The 19,381-nt window shown below is 41.4% G+C and overlaps 1 protein-coding gene across 7 annotated transcripts in view; it reads left to right on the forward strand.

The window, feature by feature from the left end:
- The window catches only part of APP (amyloid beta precursor protein), a 269,028-nt gene that overhangs the window by 164,024 nt on the left and 85,623 nt on the right, over positions 1 to 19,381 (forward strand). For 4 of the 7 annotated variants that reach the window (XM_008266826.5, XM_008266827.5, XM_008266829.5 and 1 more), the window contains one exon: positions 15,982 to 16,115. In XM_008266826.5, coding sequence (XP_008265048.1) covers positions 15,982 to 16,115 — 134 coding nt within the window. 7 annotated transcript variants of the gene reach the window in all.

The following is a 19,381-nucleotide window of genomic DNA, read 5'->3' on the forward strand; positions in this document are numbered from 1 at the left end:
TATATAAAGTGTTTTCCAGCAGGATGCATAGGATTAAGCAAAACAACAGAAGACCTGCTCCATTAAGACTTTGCCTTGTGAAGGAGCTCACTCTCCAGTGGAACCTGATGGAAAGTTCCTGTTGCACTCCTGCCCTCCCCTGTGTGGGTGATGACTCCTCTCCAGTCCTGTGTGAGAACAGGTGTAGGAGCGAGTAACCCAAGCATTCTTTTCTGGCTCAGATGAGATGATTGCAGCTTCTAGCTCAAATAACTCCCTTCTTCAGTTTCATACAAAGAAGTTAATTAGGTCAGGTAATATGGAACACAAGGAGGCACTGTGTTGCCCTCAGCCTTTGGAACAAGAGGCTTTTGTTACACTGACTCTTAACAGCTTTAGCGGCTGGGTGACATTTCCTGGAAGATTTCCAAATGTTTTCTTCCTCTCCCTGAGATGGATTTATTTAGCTAATACGGGTTGTATGAGTTTTTTCTTTTTTCGTAAGTTATTAGCAATGATGGATTTGCCTCAAGTGTCAGAAATCGTTTGCCCCCTCATCCTCCCACCACCATCCCACAGTACCTTTCCCATTTGATGAGTTTTAGTTGGTAGGAGCAGTGAGCACCACAGGTGATAATGGGAATGTCCTGGATGGTACGCACTTCACTGAGAGGTTCCCTCAAGAGCACACATTTTGTTGAGAGATTTGCCAAAAATAGATGCCCCCAATGTATTTGGTAAGCTGACTAGTAGTGCGTTTTGAAGTGGGTAGGGATTGCAGCATAATGTATTAAGAAGGCTGAAGTTAATTAAACGGATGGACAAATCTAAGTGGAGAGTAACACTTCCACAAACAGCCACATCTGAGAGCCAGAGGCTGCCCCATGAATGGGTGAGATGAATGGACAGACTGTAAGAAATGAATCAAAGGGAATTGGTGATACTGGATGCTAGAGAGAGAAAACAGAAGCAAGTAATCCACTAACAGATTACTTGGATGGACTGTCAGACAGTGAACTCAGCTTTGTAAGACATGAACGTCTCATAAAAATAGATCTTATGTTTATGTGTTCCCTTTGGTTCCATGGATGGGGCCAAACCTCTGGATATTTGTTTAATCTTTTGTTTCTCAATGATTTTTTTTCATTTGTTTGTTTGGTTTCTGGTCATTGGAGTCGTGTGAGTGAGCTCCGGCCATCATGCTCATGTTTCTGTTTTGTTTTTAGTTATGTTCTCTTATTTTCTCCATAGTGTCCCAAAGTTTACTCAAGACTACCCAGGAACCTCTTCCCCAAGATCCTGTTAAACGTATGTTGTTGATCACTTGAGGGGTGGGAGGGGTATGGTGCATGGCTGGGTTACAGCTGCAACATCATCACCTTCTTTGCATGGTTTGGTATTTCTGGAACACCTGTCTTCTAATGAAATGTGTATTTCTAATGCCTTGCTTGTAATTCTATCTAATTTTGCCAGACAACTTGAAATGTCTGACTAAGAACATTGACTAGGCTCCTCCAATTTCTGATCAATTTTCTATTTATTTAATGTGGCTCTCTTAAATATTGTATATACAGCATTATTATTGTGCCTTGTTTCACATCACTATTTTATTTGTGGTAAGGTGCCAAGATGCCATGATTTTAACAAGAGACCATATATGTTAGTAACTTGTTTGCTCCCCAAATATTTAAGATACACACATTATAGTATATAGACTAATTCAAGTGAATGCATTCCAATTATGTTTTACAATTCATCTGTAAGCTTAGGGAGTGAAAGGTTTCTTAAATTTGAGAACTACCTCTGCCTCCTCTCCCAGAATACAGAAAAGGGGCAGTGATGCCCTTCTGATTTTATCATTATGAGCTTGAGACACAGCTTCCTATAAAGACACGTTGTATCAGCCAGCCACTGCAGGCCTTACAGTGTCTTCCATTTCATAATTATTTCAGTTGTCATTTCTTAATTTAGGTTATATCTAGTAGATTTATCCAGATTTAGGTGAGGCGTATTATATACTATTGATGCATATGATTGCTAGAAGAGACACACAATCTCAGTTGTAACATTTTATAATTAAAATTAGCATTTACCTACCTTATTCTGAGGAAACCAATTGTTTTTTATTCTTTATTTTTATTTCTCTCTCTCTTTTTTTTTTTTTTTTTTTGACAGGCAGAGTTAGTGAGAGAGAGAGACAGAGAGAAAGGTCTTCCTTTGCCATTGGTTCACCCTCCAATGGCCACTACAGCTGGCGCACAGCGCCGATCCGAAGGCAGAAGCCAGGTGCTTCTCCTGGTCTCCTATGGGGTGCAGGCCCAAAGACTTGGGCCATCCTCCACTGCACTCCCGGCCACAGCAGAGAGCTGGACTGGAAGAGGAGCAACCGGGACAGAATCTGGTGCCCCAACCAGAACTAGAACCTGGTGTGCTGGCGCCACAGGTGGAGGATTAGCCTATTGAGCCACAGCGCCGGCCTTTATTTTTTATTTTTCAAAGATTTATTTATTTGAAAGGCGGTGTTAGAGAGAGAAGGAGAGACAGAGGTCTTCCATCTGTTGGTTCACTACCCAAACAGCCGCAAAAACCAGGACTTAGCCAGGCCAGAGTCAGGAGCTTTATCCAGGTCTCCTAATGGGTACAGGGACCCTAGCATCTGAGCCATCCTCCACTGCTTTCCCAGGCACATTAGCAGGGAGCTGGATTCAAAGTGGAGTAACCAGGACTCAAACCAGTACGCACATGGAATGCTGCTGCTACAGGCTGCAGCTTTAACCCACAATGCCAGCCCCAACCAATTATTTTTTAAAAGATAAATTATAGATGTAGAATTGCATACTTTACAAGACTTCATCCTAAGCCATTAAGTTTTTTAATGGCCTCCATAAGAAATTCATATTAATTCAAATGAGAATTTTTCAAGGATGTGGTTTGTACTCTTTCACAATAAACGTATTTCCTGCTATTGTGAGAAAGTGCTTTGCTCTAAGAACATGGAGAATCCTGCATGTGAGTAACATAGGACTAGAAAAAGCTCTGGATACTAACAATTGGTGATACATTGATTTGCATGGTGTATTGCAATATGCCAACTATTTTTAAAATGATTTACTTTTGGAATACTTTGTGGACATTCTCCTCATTTCCTTTGTACATATGAGAAAGTAAGGCTTAAAGAGCTTCCTGACTTCCCAAGCCCCCAAACATGGCAGGACTAAGCTTGAAACCTAACTGGCGTCTTGGCTGTACTCCACACCAAATGGCTAAGCATTTGGTTCTGACATTGTTTTCGAGGTTAGGAAAATTACATTTGAGGTTCAGAAGCACATTTTAAGACTACAGAAAATGATAGAAAGAGGATGAAGAATGTTACAAACATACTTTCCTGAATGTCATGGCTATAGATAGCATGCACCAATAAGCTTTTCCTCCGTTTTACAAAACAAGGATTAGTTTTCCCGTAAGTTTCATTTTAGGACATTTTGGCATATAAAAATGTATTTTTCCATTTTTATTAATCATTTTTTTCATTTATTTTCATGAGGTACTGTATACATGACTGCATCTGTACTATCTACCCTCCCAAACAGGTATTAAAACCTTCTTAGAGTTTTCTCTTTGCCAGTCTTCTACTTGCAGGGAGTTTAGGATCCTGACACCTTTCCATTCTTAGAGGATGAAGTGATGTTGGCAGCTATATTGTTTTTCCTACCTACAGAGACTGTACAATCACAAGTGTAGGGTTCTGCAGTGCTAGTATAAACAGATGGGAGAAAGCATGTAATTTCTAGTTATTTATAGCATCTGCAGCTCTGCCCTCTTATTTATAGCAAAGCTGCCCATTTCAATTGAAAAAATCCTCCTGGTCATCTGGAGGTCAAATGCAGATATACTGGATTCAGAGAAACTTGAAGGTAAACAGGCATGTTTGATGGGGCAGCTCGGGCTTCCACATTGCTCTGTTACCAACTTAGATTAATGAGATGCTATCTTTTTGCACTAAGGTGATTGGTTTTATAGGTCCTTAGTCTGGGTTGCTTTTAGTCAAATAATAAACATGAGATGAAATGGAGTAAGCTCCTCAGTTGAGCTGACACAAGATTGCATGTATGGGCCGGCGCCGCGGCTCAATAGGCTAATCCTACGCCTGTGGCGCCAGCACACCGGGTTCTAGTCCCGGTTGGGGTGCCGGATTCTGTCCCAGTTGCCCCTCTTCCAGTCCAGCTCTCTGCTGTGGCCAGGGAGTGCAGTGGAGGATGGCCCAAGTCTTTGGGCCCTGCACCCCATGGGAGACCAGGAGAAACACCTGGCTCCTGCCTGCGGATCAGCGCGGTGCGCCGGCTGTGGCGGCCATTGGAGGGTGAACCAACAGCAAAGGAAGACCTTTCTCTCTCTCTCTCTCACTGTCCACTCTGCCTGTCAGAAAAAAAAAAAAATTGCATTTATGAAGAAAATGTGTGGTGCTTTGCATTGTGAATGGAATACTTGTCCTGTCAAGACTTACAATCAACAATTTCTAGATTTTAAATTTTTGTCATAGAAAGCAATTTGTTTCAAGGATACAGATTATATGTTCTTTTGTTGTTATCCTAAATAAGAATTAAAACAAAACATGAGGGATAAAAACGTGAGACTTATAGCATTCATTTCACTGTAACCTCAGAGATTTGAATACTTTAAAAAAATCCTTTCCCATTTGGGATGAAGTATTTTGTGAGAGTTGTTTCTAACTTTAATTTTGCATCTGCCCATTTAGGTTTAGGACAATGCCAGGGTTTGTCATTAAGTCTGCATAGGGCAGTGTTTATAAATGACAAAATTATTAAATAAATACTTGGTGATTGGTTTATCTTTCAAATATAGGGAGTGTTTTTCTTTGTATTACTCTCCCATCAGATTACATCGTAAAAGGCAACCAGATCAACTCATAATAGCATTTATTATCACAATTAGGCCCCCAAAATCATTTGGTCTGGCCCTGCCAGGGTAATTGCTGGCAGGATTCGAAATGCAATAAATCTACTGCAGGCTGACTTTGCAGTAGATAACCCTGTATGGCCCATGAATGATGTTATAAATATCCAAATTAAAAAGTTTCCCATCCCTGATCTAGACCAAGGTTTCTCAGCCTCGGCACTATTGACATTTTGCTCCAAATAATTTCATGCTTCCCTCTGCATGTAGGATGTGCAGCAACACCCTTGGCCCCTCCCTACTTCATGCCATTAGCACAACTCCAGCTGTGATAACTGAAAGTGTCTCCTGACTTTGCTGGATGTGCCTTGTGGGACAAAAATCACCCTTAGCTGAGAGCCAATGAGTAGTGTTTTCCTGACATGTGACTCAGCTTTAAGGAGGCTGCTCTAAACACATGTACTTTCCACTCCTTTGAGAGATGTTGAAGCCTTACAATGTCAGTAGCCTTCAGTTCCCACAGATATTTGTGAAATTGACTTTGTTAGGCCCCTGTTCTAGCTGCCAGTGTTTGTGAGACAAGGTAGACAATGCTGTTTGCTGTTTTGACTGCAGTGTTAGAGGTCCCTTCGTTTTTCTACTCTAATGTTAAGCTACCATGGAAGTAGAGAGGAAACCAGTGAACCCTTGTGTTTGATACACATGGTTTGCCCACGCTGTTCCCATCCCTCTCTGTGTGTCATCTGGGTTTTCTGGAGTGCCAGAAGCTAGAGCTGTCAACACAGGTTACCTGTGCCTTTGGATCGTGTTTTTGGCCAAGGTGTAGATATGACCCTCTGCAGGGTTGAGGGAGGAAAGTGTCATGGTTTCTAGGGACATCAGAATGGCCCAGATATCATAGGATTGACTAGTATCCAAGTACACTTCCAGAAAACAGAGAAAGAATTGGAACTTATCAAGTCAAGCCCAATCGCCATTGCCACCTCCTGTTTGATACCTTGGACGCTCATTATTTGTAGGCTGTGGATGACTCCCTGCACAGCCTTCAAAGGGAACGCGCCACTTTAACCCCAGAGTCCTTGTCATCAAATCCTATCTGGTCATTTAGTCTTCGGCTAGATTCAGATAGTAGGATTGTTCTTAATTATATTATTCTTGTTCCTCCAGTGGTAAAATAACAAATATGAGTTCCTGTAGTGCATTTTATAATACTAATGGAACTATGATATTTATAGAAAACTGTCAGGCATTATTAAAAACAATTAAAAAGCCGGTGCTGCGGCTCACTAGGCTAATCCTCCGCCTTGCGGCGCCGGCACACCAGGTTCTAGTCCTGGTCGGGTTGCCGGATTCTGTCCCGGTTGCCCCTCTTCCAGTCCAGCTCTCTGCTGTGGCCAGGGAGTGCAGTGGAGGATGGCCCAAGTGCTTGGGCCCTGCACCCCATGGGAGACCAGGATAAGTATCTGGCTCCTGCCATCGGATCAGCGCGGTGCGCCGGCCGCGGCGGCCATTGGAGGGTGAACCAACAGCAAAGGAAGACCTTTCTCTCTGTCTCTCTCTCTCTCTCACTGTCCACTCTGCCTGTCAAAAAAATAAAAAAAATAAAAAAATAAAAACAATTAAAAGCCTTAAAAGATGTTGTAGTGCTTTAAATTACATGTCACATCAGTGCCAGTAAAATCTATCGGATTGACAAGTGTGAAAAGCCACATCTTTCATATCCAGAAATGCTTGCATAAGAAGACGTGGCTTTTTCTTCAAAGCTGTAATCATAAGAAACCCTGAAATGGAAAACAATTGAGTTGCTGAGCAAACCAGCATTCAAAGGTCATTTACCCTGACTAGTGAAAGAATGCTCATTACATATGTGTTCTCTCTTTGCTGGTTTCTACTAAAAGAATTGGCAAACAGGTCTGTAAAAGACCAGATAGTAAGTGTTTTGGCTTTGTAAGCCCATATAGTTTCTATGCTGACTGGTCACTGCTACATTTATAGCATGAAAGTAGTCACAGCCAATAAACAAATGAATAGATATGGCTGTGGTCCTGGAAAACATTGTTTTTTAAAAAGCAACAAACACGCAAATCCCTGGTTTAGTACTGTGGTTGTTTTTGATCCCGGGCTAAGGAAGTACTAGTGCTAACTAGAGATTTTGAGGGTCTAGAAATCTGACTGCATTCAGGAATTTGGTAGTTTTATTGGTGAGATGAGCCCCAAGTTTCTTATAGAATCAAATAAGAATATAAAGAGAAGTATATGAGGATACTTTAAAAAGTTTATGGAAAATGGAATTAAGAGATTTGTTTATTTTTACAATTTTTTTAATTCATGGAAAAATGCATGTTACGGAAAAACTGCATGGATTTCAAAATGTTTTGTGCCAAAATAAATGTTATCTTTTAATTGTATTTTCCACTAACTTTCTAAAGTACCCTCATCCAAGCATATGGAAAGATTTCTGTGAAAGGCTGGAGTAAAATGAAGCTGGTTTTATCCTCAAGACCTTGATGAAGGTTAACATTTCTTCTGCTTTTACTGCAAAAGATTCTGTGAAAGTGGACAATATTGAAGAGTCTGCATTTTTAAACTCTTCTATTGAGTTTAGAATGTAGCTCTGACAGGTAACTTATTTATGAGCCACAATTAGTGGAGTTGAGAATAGCTTCCAACAAATTGACGGAAAACAATACCTATGGTGAACACAGTCCACATGCCGGCCTTTATTGCTTTTGCTTTGCATATATTTGTTAGATTCAGGCTTGAGGTTGCTTTTTAATTTTGGTGCATTGTGCTAAATAGAGAGTACCAATATTCACAAAAATAATGCCAGCATTCATTCTTTCATTTTCATGTCACATATTTTGACAAAATTCCCATGTCAGTATGTGTCCATAGACATAAAAAAGAAATGTAGCTTGACTAAACACAACACAGATGACATTTTTATTGCCTTACGTCCAAGCAATGCATTGATAGTGTTCTCCAACTGTGAGTGCACTGACTATAAAATCAGTGTGATCCCAGGGCGTGTGGGGGAAGGGCCTTGGTTCGTGTTTTAGAAAATGCAGTATCACACTGAAGGATCAGGAATTTCACTTTCATGTTATAAATGGCTTCCTTGGACTTTAGGGATGACAAATGCTTGAGTTTAGAATGCAGTAGAGGTTTTAACTATTTTGGAGTTTAAGAAATAGAGGGGCTTTTTAATTTTCTTTTTAAATTGGAGTGGTCATCTAGAAAGCTCTACCATTTTTGAGGTGAAATTTTTAATGTGAAATCCTTCTTTACAGGCTTATATGTCATCCATTTACAAATTATCCTCAGTGTCAACTCTCATAAATAGCAGTCATTTCAAGGGACAGCAGAGCTAGTTCTGTATCTAATAGCATTTTCAATAATTCAGTGACTTTCATAGATCTTAATTTACTTTCATCTTCTGTTGACAACACCAGAGAGATAAATTGCCTTTCTGCCGAGGAAAGAATACTCACCACATTTTTTGGTTACCATCTAACATTAGCATATCAGCCAAATGCCATTCATGTGTCTGTCTTTAGGGAGACAGCATTGTGGCCTATCTGAGGTTCTCATGGTCATTACTATTTCAAGGTGAAGGTGATATTTTATTTTATTTTATGTTATGTTATGTTATGTTATTTATTTTATGTTATTTTATGTTATTTTATGTTATGTTATGTTATGTTATTTTATGTTATTTTATTTTTGCATCCGGAGCTCATGACAATAAAATAGTGTATCAGTCTTGAGATCGAGGAAACAAGTGAATAGCCATGTGATGGGGGCAGTCGTTCTCGCCTTTGATCTTGACCTCACATTCTTGCTACCTTTACTATGAGTGTGAGCAGAGTGCAGCTGGCCCTCCATGCTGTGGTGTCCACAGCCATAAATTCAGCCACTGAGGATCAGAAACATTCAGGCAGATAAAGTAGGTCGGTACCAAGCATGTACAGACTTTTTTTCTTGTCATTATTCCCTGACCAGTATAACTGGAGTAATCTAGAGATGATTTAAGTCTACAGGAGGATGCATGGAGGTTCTGTACTAACACTGCGATCGTTTTATATACAGGACATGAATGTCTGTGAATTTTGGTATCCTCAGGGGTCCTGGGACTGATTTTACTTTGCAGTGATTACAAAATCAGAACCAAAATGAGAGAAGCTGGTGCATGGACAGTTCATTTGATGGTTTACCGCCGGTGAAGTCCTCCAGGTGGGCAAGGAGTCGGGTTTCTACCATAGCCTGAAGAAGCTAGCAGATTTCCCCTGTTGGGAAGTCTCTTCCCTTCCAATGAGAACATTTTCTCAAGGGAAGCATTTTGCAAGCTTTGTGTCTCCAGTGATGAAGCCATATTTGGGGACAGGAACATTGAATGCTGCCTGGGGTTCATTAATAAACTGGAATTAAAGTGCTCTCCTTCCTACCCTGAAAATAGGGGCGGGTGAGTAGGGAAGACGGTGTGAAGTGGATGCGTTGTGACAAGCACCAGAGCGCGGCTACAACTGAGCTGAGCCTTGGCGTGCATGGGAAAGCAGTTCTCCCCGTGCAGTCAATGCCTCGGGTTTGGGGGATAGCGTTCTGCTGTGAGAGGAAGGAGCCAGGCGGTGATCTGCTCAGGCATGTGGGGTAGATGGGGACCTCCCGTGAGAACGTTAGTGAATATCCCTTATTCCACCCCGCCTGCCTTCCCTCCTCTCCACCCCTGCAAACACTCCACATTGACCCTGGCTCTTGAGAGACCTTGTGGCTTCACGCGCCCTGCAGGATCTGTGCTCTTTGCCTCTGGCCACATTGTCCTCCTTGTCTATCCTGGAACTTGCCAGGCACTCTCCCTTCTTAGGGCCTGTGTGTGAGTTTCTGCTGCTTCCTGTCATGTTCTTTCAGCAGCAGCTAACTGGGAAGTGTCTCAATGTCACCTTCACAGTTCAGACCGGGCCTGCCACCTACTTACTGCTTGGTCTACACCCTCCTTGCACTCCCAACACTCCTGAACCTTCTTAACCCTGCCCTAACTTTTGTTCCCTCTTTTTCTCCGTAATACAAATCATGCACCAACATTATAGCTTTTTGTCTATTTTTTTTTTTTTAATTTTTATCATGGTGGTGACTTTCTCCCCATGCTTACCATCCGGTAGGGGCTGTAATATTGGCGAGGTAGAGGAAGGAAGGGAGGGATAAGCAAGCACAGTGGCCCTGCAGCTTCTCAGATTCCTCTGACCTTCGAGGATTGCACAGAAAAATCACAGGGTGTATCTAGGAGGGGCTGGTCAGGCGGAGTGCTCCCGAAGTAGGGAAGCAGAATATTCACTGGAGGTAGCAGTGTGCTCTGAATTAGATCTGCTTCTCTGTTGCATTTTTTTCATTTGCGTGTATAGGTTCCCATTGTCACTACTATTCAGGAAGGAAGGTAGAGCCCTATTTATCCTACCATGTCCTATAAGGCTTTTGGGACTAAAATGAGAAGATGAATGGTAAGGTCATTGAACAAGTTAGGAGTCCACACATGTGATGCTGGAGAGCTGCTAGTGATTAAGCCCCTGGAGATCAAAATCCAGAGCTAATGTTGTTTGTTGGACCCTGCATACTCACTCTGTTTTTCTGGAGAAAGGAGAACACCCCTGGCCAGCTGGATTGCCAAAGTCTTGAGTGAGCACATTTGAGTAGGGGCCTGGCGCTAAGACATCATCCATATTCCAGTGCTATAGGCTCCTTTGCCTGGCTCCTGTTTTATAGCAGTGCCTCTGGTAGAGGTCACACACCAGACAGCATCCAGGGCATGAACAGCTGTTTGATAGGAAACAGGCCAAGAGATACAACAAAGTATTTTTGGCCAAGTCATGTTGTTCATAAATAAAACAATGCAGCAGAATCCCTCTCCATTACCTGGGACATGTGGATGGATTTGCCCTTTAATGCTGTAAGACTTAGCCTTTTTTATGATTCTCCTATAGCTGAATTCAGACTCTATTTGTGTGTGTTTGTGTGTTAAATGATATTATTTTCCCTCCATAAGGAAACAGGGTAATTTTTCCCCACGTGTAAGAGCACGAGGAACATGCCTAGCTCATTGCACACCAGTGAACAGTGGCTGTTGCTACCATTTGGTTAGCTTGGAAACCTGGGGCTGTAGTATGGCTTCTAAGGCACCTCAGAGATCTCTGAACAGGATGAGCTGCTTGGAGGGAGTTTAAAAAACAAAGTTAAGGGCCGGCGCCGCGGCTCACTAGGCTAATCCTCCGCCTAGCGGCGCCGGCACACCAGGTTCTAGTCCCGGTCGGGGCGCCGGATTCTGTCCCGGTTGCCCTTCTTCCAGGCCAGCCCTCTGCTGTGGCCAGGGAGTGCAGTGGAGGATGGCCCAGGTGCTTGGGCCCTGCACCCCATGGGAGACCAGGAAAAGCACCTGGCTCCTGGCTCCTGCCATCGGATCAGCGCGGTGCACCGGCCGCAGCGCGCCGGCCGCGGCGGCCATTGGAGGGTGAACCAACGGCAAAAGGAAGACCTTTCTCTCTGTCTCTCTCTCTCACTGTCCACTCTGCCTGTCCAAAAAAAAAAAAAAAAAACAAAGTTAAAGCCGGTTTGTCCCACTGCTAAGTGTTTACCATGGCCTGTGCTGTTTGAGTGACCTGCAATGAACAACTTCCTGTTCCTTTTCTGCCCTGAGACATTTCCTGACATTCTATGAGCCACTCCCTTCCCAAAAGGAAATGCCTTTATAGGATAGGGACATAGGACACAGGATTTTCTACTGCTGCCACAATCTATGCTACCATGTACCTGGACTTCATCCCAAAATAGTAGAGAAATAGAAGCTGACTCTCTGGACTGACTCCTCCTTAAAAATCTTCTCCCCTTCCTCCTCACCTTCTGCAGGGCAGTGATAATAGAACACTAAGTTCAGTGTAGAATATCAGTGCTTGCTGCCATTCTTCTCTCCTTGACTGGACAGTGAGCTGGTTTCCTGGTTACCATGAATTTAGAACAGTGTCACTCACTCATACCAATGGAGGTAGAGGCTTAGTGTGAAAATCTACAAAGTTTGAATAGAAAGTGAAAAGAGAAACAGTGTCTCTGAAATTCCTCAAGTCAAATCTGAGACCCCTAACAAAGATTTACTTGAAGAGAAATTTGGAGAGAGAGAGAGAATTATGAGGAATTAGCCCATATGGTGATTATGGAGGCTGCTAAGCCCCATGGTCTATTGTCTACAAGGGGAGATCCAGGAAAAGTGGAGACATAATTCAGTCCAGCTCCAAAGACCCAGGAACCTGGGGAGTGGATGCCGTAGGTCCCAGTCAAAGAGGAGAACACCAGTGTCCCAGCTTAGTCTACAGGCAGGACATAGGGGCAAATCCCGCTGCCTTTTTGTTCTGTTCAGGCCCTCAATGAATTGGATGATGCCCAGGCAGTCTGGGGAGGACAAACTGCTGAGTCCACCCAAATCAAATGCTGCCCTCATCCTGAAGCACCATCACAATACACTTAGAAATTACGGTTTTCATCAGACACCCTGTAGCTCAGACTAGTCGGCGCATGAAATTAATGCAGAAATACTTCTTAATTAAGTGGAATTAATTGGTAATATACTATTTGTATTGCTTCTGTGTGCCTGAAAAGAAAGTTTAATACTTGAAATATTCTTAATCCTGTTAAAGCTAAACATACCTTGCATACTTATTTCTTTATTATTCTTTTCTTAATATTGCAAAGCTACACCTCAGTTCAGTCCAATGAGATTATAGTGATTCAGATTGCTGTTTTATCCCCTTTGCATTATACATTAGATGATGTTTACAAATCATAAGAACTGAAGGAAATGATAAAATTTGCAAACCTGAAGAACTAGAAAAACTTTTTTCTACTTAGTAAATTTATGAGTCCAGTTTATGGAAGGGGGTGCCATGCTATTGGTTAAAAATGTTGCAGGCAGAAGGCTGTATTTATCAGTGAATACTGTATTTTTGTTTAATTTATTTAAGAGACAGAGCTTCCACCTGCTGTTGCACTTCCCAGTTGCCTGCAATGGTCAGGACTGGAGAGGACTTAAGCCACGCACTAGGAACTCAACCCTGGTCTCCCACATAGTTGGCAGTTACATGAAGCATCCCTAATGTCTCCCAGGATCTGCCCTGACAGGAGGCTGGAGTCAGGAGCCAGTATCAGGAATTGAACTTGGGCCTTCTGAAATGAGATGCAGGCACTCAAACTGGCATCTTACTCAGTAGGCTAAATGCCCACTCCCTATGTTTATATGTTTTTCTTTTACTTAAATTGTAAAGTATGGTTTGCTTAATCATGTTATTTTGCCAGATTTTACTATGGCAAAATGTTGCTGTTTTATTTTCTGTTTTTAAATTGCTCTCATTCACACTCTATCAGTAAAGAAGAGAAAATGGTTAAAACCATGGGAAACAAATTTAAAATACTCAATAATACCTCCATTCCGAGTTGAAACAATTATTAAGTCAAAAATACTTGCATATTGACTTGCTTGAGGTTATACAGAAAAACATTTACCTTTGAGATATCTATCTATATAAAAGAAACTCATTCTTCAGTCTCAAAAATTAAGTACTCGCTTTCAATACTTCCAGCCCTGTATGTAAAATTTTTTTTAGAAAAAGACACATTACTTTCCCCTTAGGTTCTGTGTATAATTCATTTTCAGTGGATTTCATAAAGTAGCTGGTTTTTACCATGGTTTAGCAGAAGCATTAAAATTTAAGTAGGATATAATAAGCAGGACAGAGGAGCACCAACTTGAAGTACCTGGTGTGTCAGCCTCTCTCCTGGATGACTTATGTGTGGTGTGGCATGTTACCCGAAAGTCTTACCATGTTGTATTATGCCATCTCCGTTTGATGAGGAATCTGGAACATAGAATGCTTACATTCCTTACCCTTGATCACAGAACCGAGATCCAAAGCCAGGTGTGCTTCACTACAAATTCACGCATGCCCTTTCCTTCAGCCTCCAGTTTGCTATGAATGGGAGGTGGAATGTGAGTCCCTCGCTGACTGTCCAGGATGGGGACAGCTGTATGAAGGTTCCAGGATGACCTGTGACCCCTTCCTTCCCCCCACTTGAAAGGAGCACCTGGATAGACACACTAGCTGCTGTTATTGTGTGAGAAGTAATTTGTGATAGAAGTAGAAGGGAGAAATTCAGAAGGAATATTTATCATTAAATATATTATTCAATGATTTAACAAAAGATCCCTGGTTTCAGTTAATATCCTGAGACCTTCCAATTAATATTCCACACATTTCCTTATGCCTGTATTCGTAGAAAAGATATTTAACTTAGAGTTTAGTTTCAAAATGACTTAGCCATAAAATCTTCTTGTTCACATCCTTTTTGGGATATTATATCCCAAATATAACAGTCCAGTAATTAGATAAGAATGAAAAGAATGCTGGGAACATTGGTGATATTTGAATAGTCTTTTGAATAAAACACTTAATTTGATTTGACATGAGAACATAGTGAGAACACCTCATTTCATTTTTTTTATCTTTTTTTTTATTTAGTCCAAAGTACAGTTTATGGATTACAATGCCCCCCCATAATTTCCCTCCCACTCACACCCCTCCCATCTCCCGCTCCCTCTCCCATTCCATTCACATCAAGATTCATTTTCAATTATCTTTATATACAGAAGATTGATTTAGTATATATTAAGTAAAGATTTCATCAGTTTGCACCCACACAGAAACACAAAGTGTAAAATACTGTTTCAGTACTAGTTGTAGCATTACTTCACATTGGTCAACACATTAAGGACAGATCCCACATGAGAAGTAAGTACACAGTGACTCCTGTTGTTGACTTAACAATTTGACACTCTTGTTTATGGCATCAGTAATCCCCCTAGGCTCTAGTCATGAGTTGCCAAGGCTATGGAAGCCCTTTGAGTTCGCCGACTTCGATCTTATTCCTACAGGGTCATAGTCAAAGTGGAAGTTCTCTCCTCCCTTCAGAGAAAGGTACCTCCTTCTTTGATGGCCCCCTTCTTTCCACTGGGATCTCACTCGCGGAGATCTTTCATTTAGGTGTTCCCCCCCCCCCCCCCCCCAGAGTGTCTTGGCTTTCCATGCCTAAAATACTCTCATGGGCTCTTCAGCCATATCTGAATGCCTTCAGGGCTGATTCCCTCATTTCATTTTTTAGGTTAAACACATATTCCTCTTCAAGTCAAAATCTCTCTTCATTTTCTTTAAGCTCATAAATATTCTGAGTTCTCATAGTCATTACTGGTCTTTTGGAAAACTACTTGTATAAACATTGTAATTCACTAGGCTCATAGTTTGTTTTATAAAGTAGTATAGTTTGTTTTATAAAGTATTCTTCTATTATATGTGCATTTTTGTTTCTATGTAACATACCAGTATATGTTACAACTCATATATTGCTTAGCTATATTAGTTTAATTCAAAATAAAAATCACTTCCTTTTTGACAAACAGGGTAATGAATTTAATGGCTATTGCAAAATTTGTGAAGGCAAAAGCTCCTTTTGTAATTTCTAAAATGCATTATTGACATTGATGTCTTTGTAGGGTTTCAAGTACTCTCTTGTGAAGGATGGCTTTGTAATTAAGCTACCTGGACTAGACCATGTGGAACCTACCTTTTCTCTGAGTTCTTATTCTGCAACAGGCTAATGTTCAGATTATTTAGTTTCACAGGAATCATAATGTGTGATACAAGTGATACCATCACTGAAGATCACAAAAAGTTAATCTAACAAAGCATGAGGATTTGGGAAAACAATTTTATATTAAGCACCGACTGCTCTATGCATGGCTGTTATTGCAGAGAACTAGTACTCTTCATTGTAAAATGGATTGTTTTAAAGATTTCCCTCTACCCCCGACTTGGAAAGGGTGAATGAATCACGCCCATGCTGTGCTGCAGAATGTCTCGTGGTGTTCCCTTCAACAGCATTAACATCTTGTGTGTGCTTCTTTACTAAATTCTTTGTTCTGGGAGATAACTGACAATATAGCTTCTTTGAAATGGCTGGATATTCTGTTTCTCTTCTCAAAACTCCTTCCCTTTTCCTTTGTAGTTCCCACAACTGCAGCCAGCACCCCTGATGCCGTGGACAAGTATCTTGAGACACCTGGAGATGAAAACGAACATGCGCATTTCCAGAAAGCCAAAGAGAGGCTGGAGGCCAAGCACCGTGAAAGAATGTCTCAGGTAGATGTGGCTCCTTGTCCTATAGCCCTTTGACATCAGAAAGCCAGAACTTGGTTCTGCCTCAGTCTTCCCAGGTGCCCATGGCTTTAGTCCTTTAAAGATGTGACATTTTAATTGATAGATTTATTTATTTATTTGAATGTCAGAGTCACACAGAGAGAGGGAGACACACAGAGGAGAGGAGAGGGGTAAGATCTTCTATCACTCAGCTGATTCACTCCCAAAATAGCAGCAGTGGCCCAACCTGGGCCAGATCAAGTCAGGAGCCCCGATCTCCATCTGGGTCTCCCACATGAGTGGCAGGAGCCCAGACAGTTGAGCCATCTTCCACTGGTTGCCCAGGCACATTAGCAGGGAGCTGGATCCAAAGTGGAGGAGCCAGAACTCAAACTGGTACCCATATGGGATGCCAACATTGCAGGTGGTAGCTTAACCTACTGTGCTACAACAGCAGCTACAAAGTTCTAATTTTACATGTTTTTTATGAGGGTGCCCATGACGGGATTTTTGTATCCTCTATGAGCACACTACCTAGGAAAGATCCAGATGTAGTAGGTGTGGTAGGACTTTGCAAGCAAATTAAGTCTGTAACATTCTCTAGTGAACTTCATAGATAAGTATGTGAAATGATGGATTTGTTAATTTATGTCACTATGGTAACCTTTTTACTATCTATATGTACCCCGTAAGATTTGTGTATAGAGAAGAAACCAGTACTTCATTTGATTACTCTGTGTGTATATAGTACCCATAACCACCATGGTGTAAGTTAAAATCCATTAAAATGTTTTTATATTAAATGCCAATGTTTTTATATTTAATACCAGGTTACTACAAGTTTTAATCTACCATTTATTACCATGGTTGTTCACAGGACCATAGAAACGTTAAACTGAACCATCATAGTCATGTCATCTAGTTCCATAGGTAGATAGGTAATGGAATAGAGGTTCAAGGGATTGCCTTTCTACTCTAGCACTATGCAATGTAAGTGGCACAGAAATAGAATTTCAAGCCCAAGCCTACCTTACTTCTCGTATGGTATTCTTTTCCCTATACTCTACTGCAAACCTTATTTTTCTTAAGCAGAATCATTATTAAACAAATTGAAAAATAATTTATGTCTAAAACATAGCTAATCTGACAAATACACTACAGTTTAAGTTACACCTACCTCGAGGCAGTGGACATTTTATTAGAGTTTGATCATGATTTTAGCCTTTCTCAGATTCTTTGTTCTTTGACTAATTCATTTATCAAATATATGTCTAGCATTTATTGTTTGCCACTCACTTTTCTAACTTGTGGCCTAAAACTTTAAGAGGAAATGGAAAAAAAAAAGCAGGAAAGATAAGTAAATGAAGAAAGAACTTATTTTTAAAATCAACCATTCCTCTCTCTTTGGTGTTATTCTGTGGTAAACATCAAAAGATGTGACTAATTTTTGTTTTAATTACCACAAATACTTGAAAAATGTCTCAATAGACCTAAAATGTGATTCATGAATTAGTGAGCCATATGTTGTCTAAGATCATAAAAAGTCTTTAGCAGACTATAAATTGTGTATTTTTATTTTCTGTGTGTTCTGATGTGAGGCCTTCCTGGACTGGCCAGTTCCTAGAGAGAGTAAGTGTGTGGTCTATAAGCAAGTCTTTATTATGCAAACCAACAAACCCAAAGCACATACTCCCAACTACTTTCTCTGTCTATCCACGGCTCTAATCAACCCAGGTTCAGCAGCCAGACAACTAGGGATAACCCCAATGTCAGTGAGCTTTTTGTTACTACAAGGAAATACCTGAGACAGGCTACTTAGGAAGGAAAGAGAGGTTTATTTAATTTACCACTCTGGGAGTTGAAAGTCCAAGCCACTTGATGCAGGCTCTGACGAAAGCCCCGTGGTGGGTTGTGGAGTGCCTGTGGAGAGAGAATCACTGGGATCACTAGTGACCCAGGAATCAGAGACCGAGCAAGGCCAAGCTTTTATGATAACATTTGTGTGAGCACTGTTTCCCAGGCCCATGCCCCACAATGATTGAAAACCCTCCAGTAGTGTACAAGTTCTACCATCTGGGGACCAAGCCTTGAACACTAATACCTTCAGAGATAGCCAAACACAACCCCACACCCCAGAGCCTGTCAAAATTATTCACCATACTCCAACCTAAGTCTGTATACCCTGACTCACTCATTCCTTCCCATGAAAACCATAATAAATTCTCTTGCCCCTGTTTTCCTCCCACTCCCTCTGCCTCCTGATTGGCCCGGTTGCTTCCAAGTGTACACGGGGTCTTACATGTGTGGTGTGCATCTGCCCTCTGGGAACTGTGAAAGACAAACTGTGTTTTAGTTGTGTCTTCTTGTGTTCTGCTAGCCTCGCCTCCCCTGAATAATAATAAAACCCACATTTTAAATATAGAATTAATTGTGTATCAAGAAAGATACAAATTTTTGAAAAAAGATTATCTACAAATGTGGATCTATTTCAATATAATAAATAACCTAAAGTAAAAACAAAAACATTGACTCACAATGCTTTGTGCTCTGGAATAGTTAAGTGCAGATTTAGAGGTTACTGATGATAATAACTTACTTGGAGTGCGTTAGTAAGGTGTCGCCTGAAGCCAGTACTCTTGAAAAATGGAATCTTCCGTAGGAAAGATGCTCATCGCTGTTGGGGCGAAGATGCTGGCTGAGATGTCATCACTGTTGGGGGAACAAAAAAAGCACAGGCGGCCGATGAGTCGCACTTCCTGCCACTGAAATGTGCTTTTCTAAACTTGAATCCCATCTCACTTCTTATTTCTGGAGCTTTCAGAGGCTTCCCACTGCCCTCAGAAATCCAATTCAGGGCACATTAAGTCCAAAAAAAAGGAAAATAACAAAAATAAACACTGCTCAGCTTGCCATTTCCAGTGCCTACCGCTGCATCCTGACTTCTGCATACACCATCTTGCACCTGCACTGCCACCCCCATCTTGTGTCCAACTTTAAACTACTGCAGTTAGTACACTCTGCACGCACCCTCAGCACCTTCACTAGTCCTGTTAGCACACTCTGCACCCACCCCCAGCGCTGTCTTACCCCTCCCCCCGACCCTGTGTGCTCACCTCAGCCCGGGCCTCCTGTTGGTCTCAGCATAACCTTTTTCACATTGGTAAGCCCCACCATACTTATACACCTGTGTGATTCTGAGAATGGGATGAGCAGTCATTGCTCTTACCTTTCATGTAATTCTAAATATTTGCTCTTCAGACTTTTAATGT

Source organism: Oryctolagus cuniculus, chromosome 4, assembly GCF_051225735.1.
Source record: "Oryctolagus cuniculus isolate XC-2025 breed Fujian yellow rabbit chromosome 4, ASM5122573v1, whole genome shotgun sequence".
NCBI lineage: Eukaryota > Metazoa > Chordata > Mammalia > Lagomorpha > Leporidae > Oryctolagus > Oryctolagus cuniculus.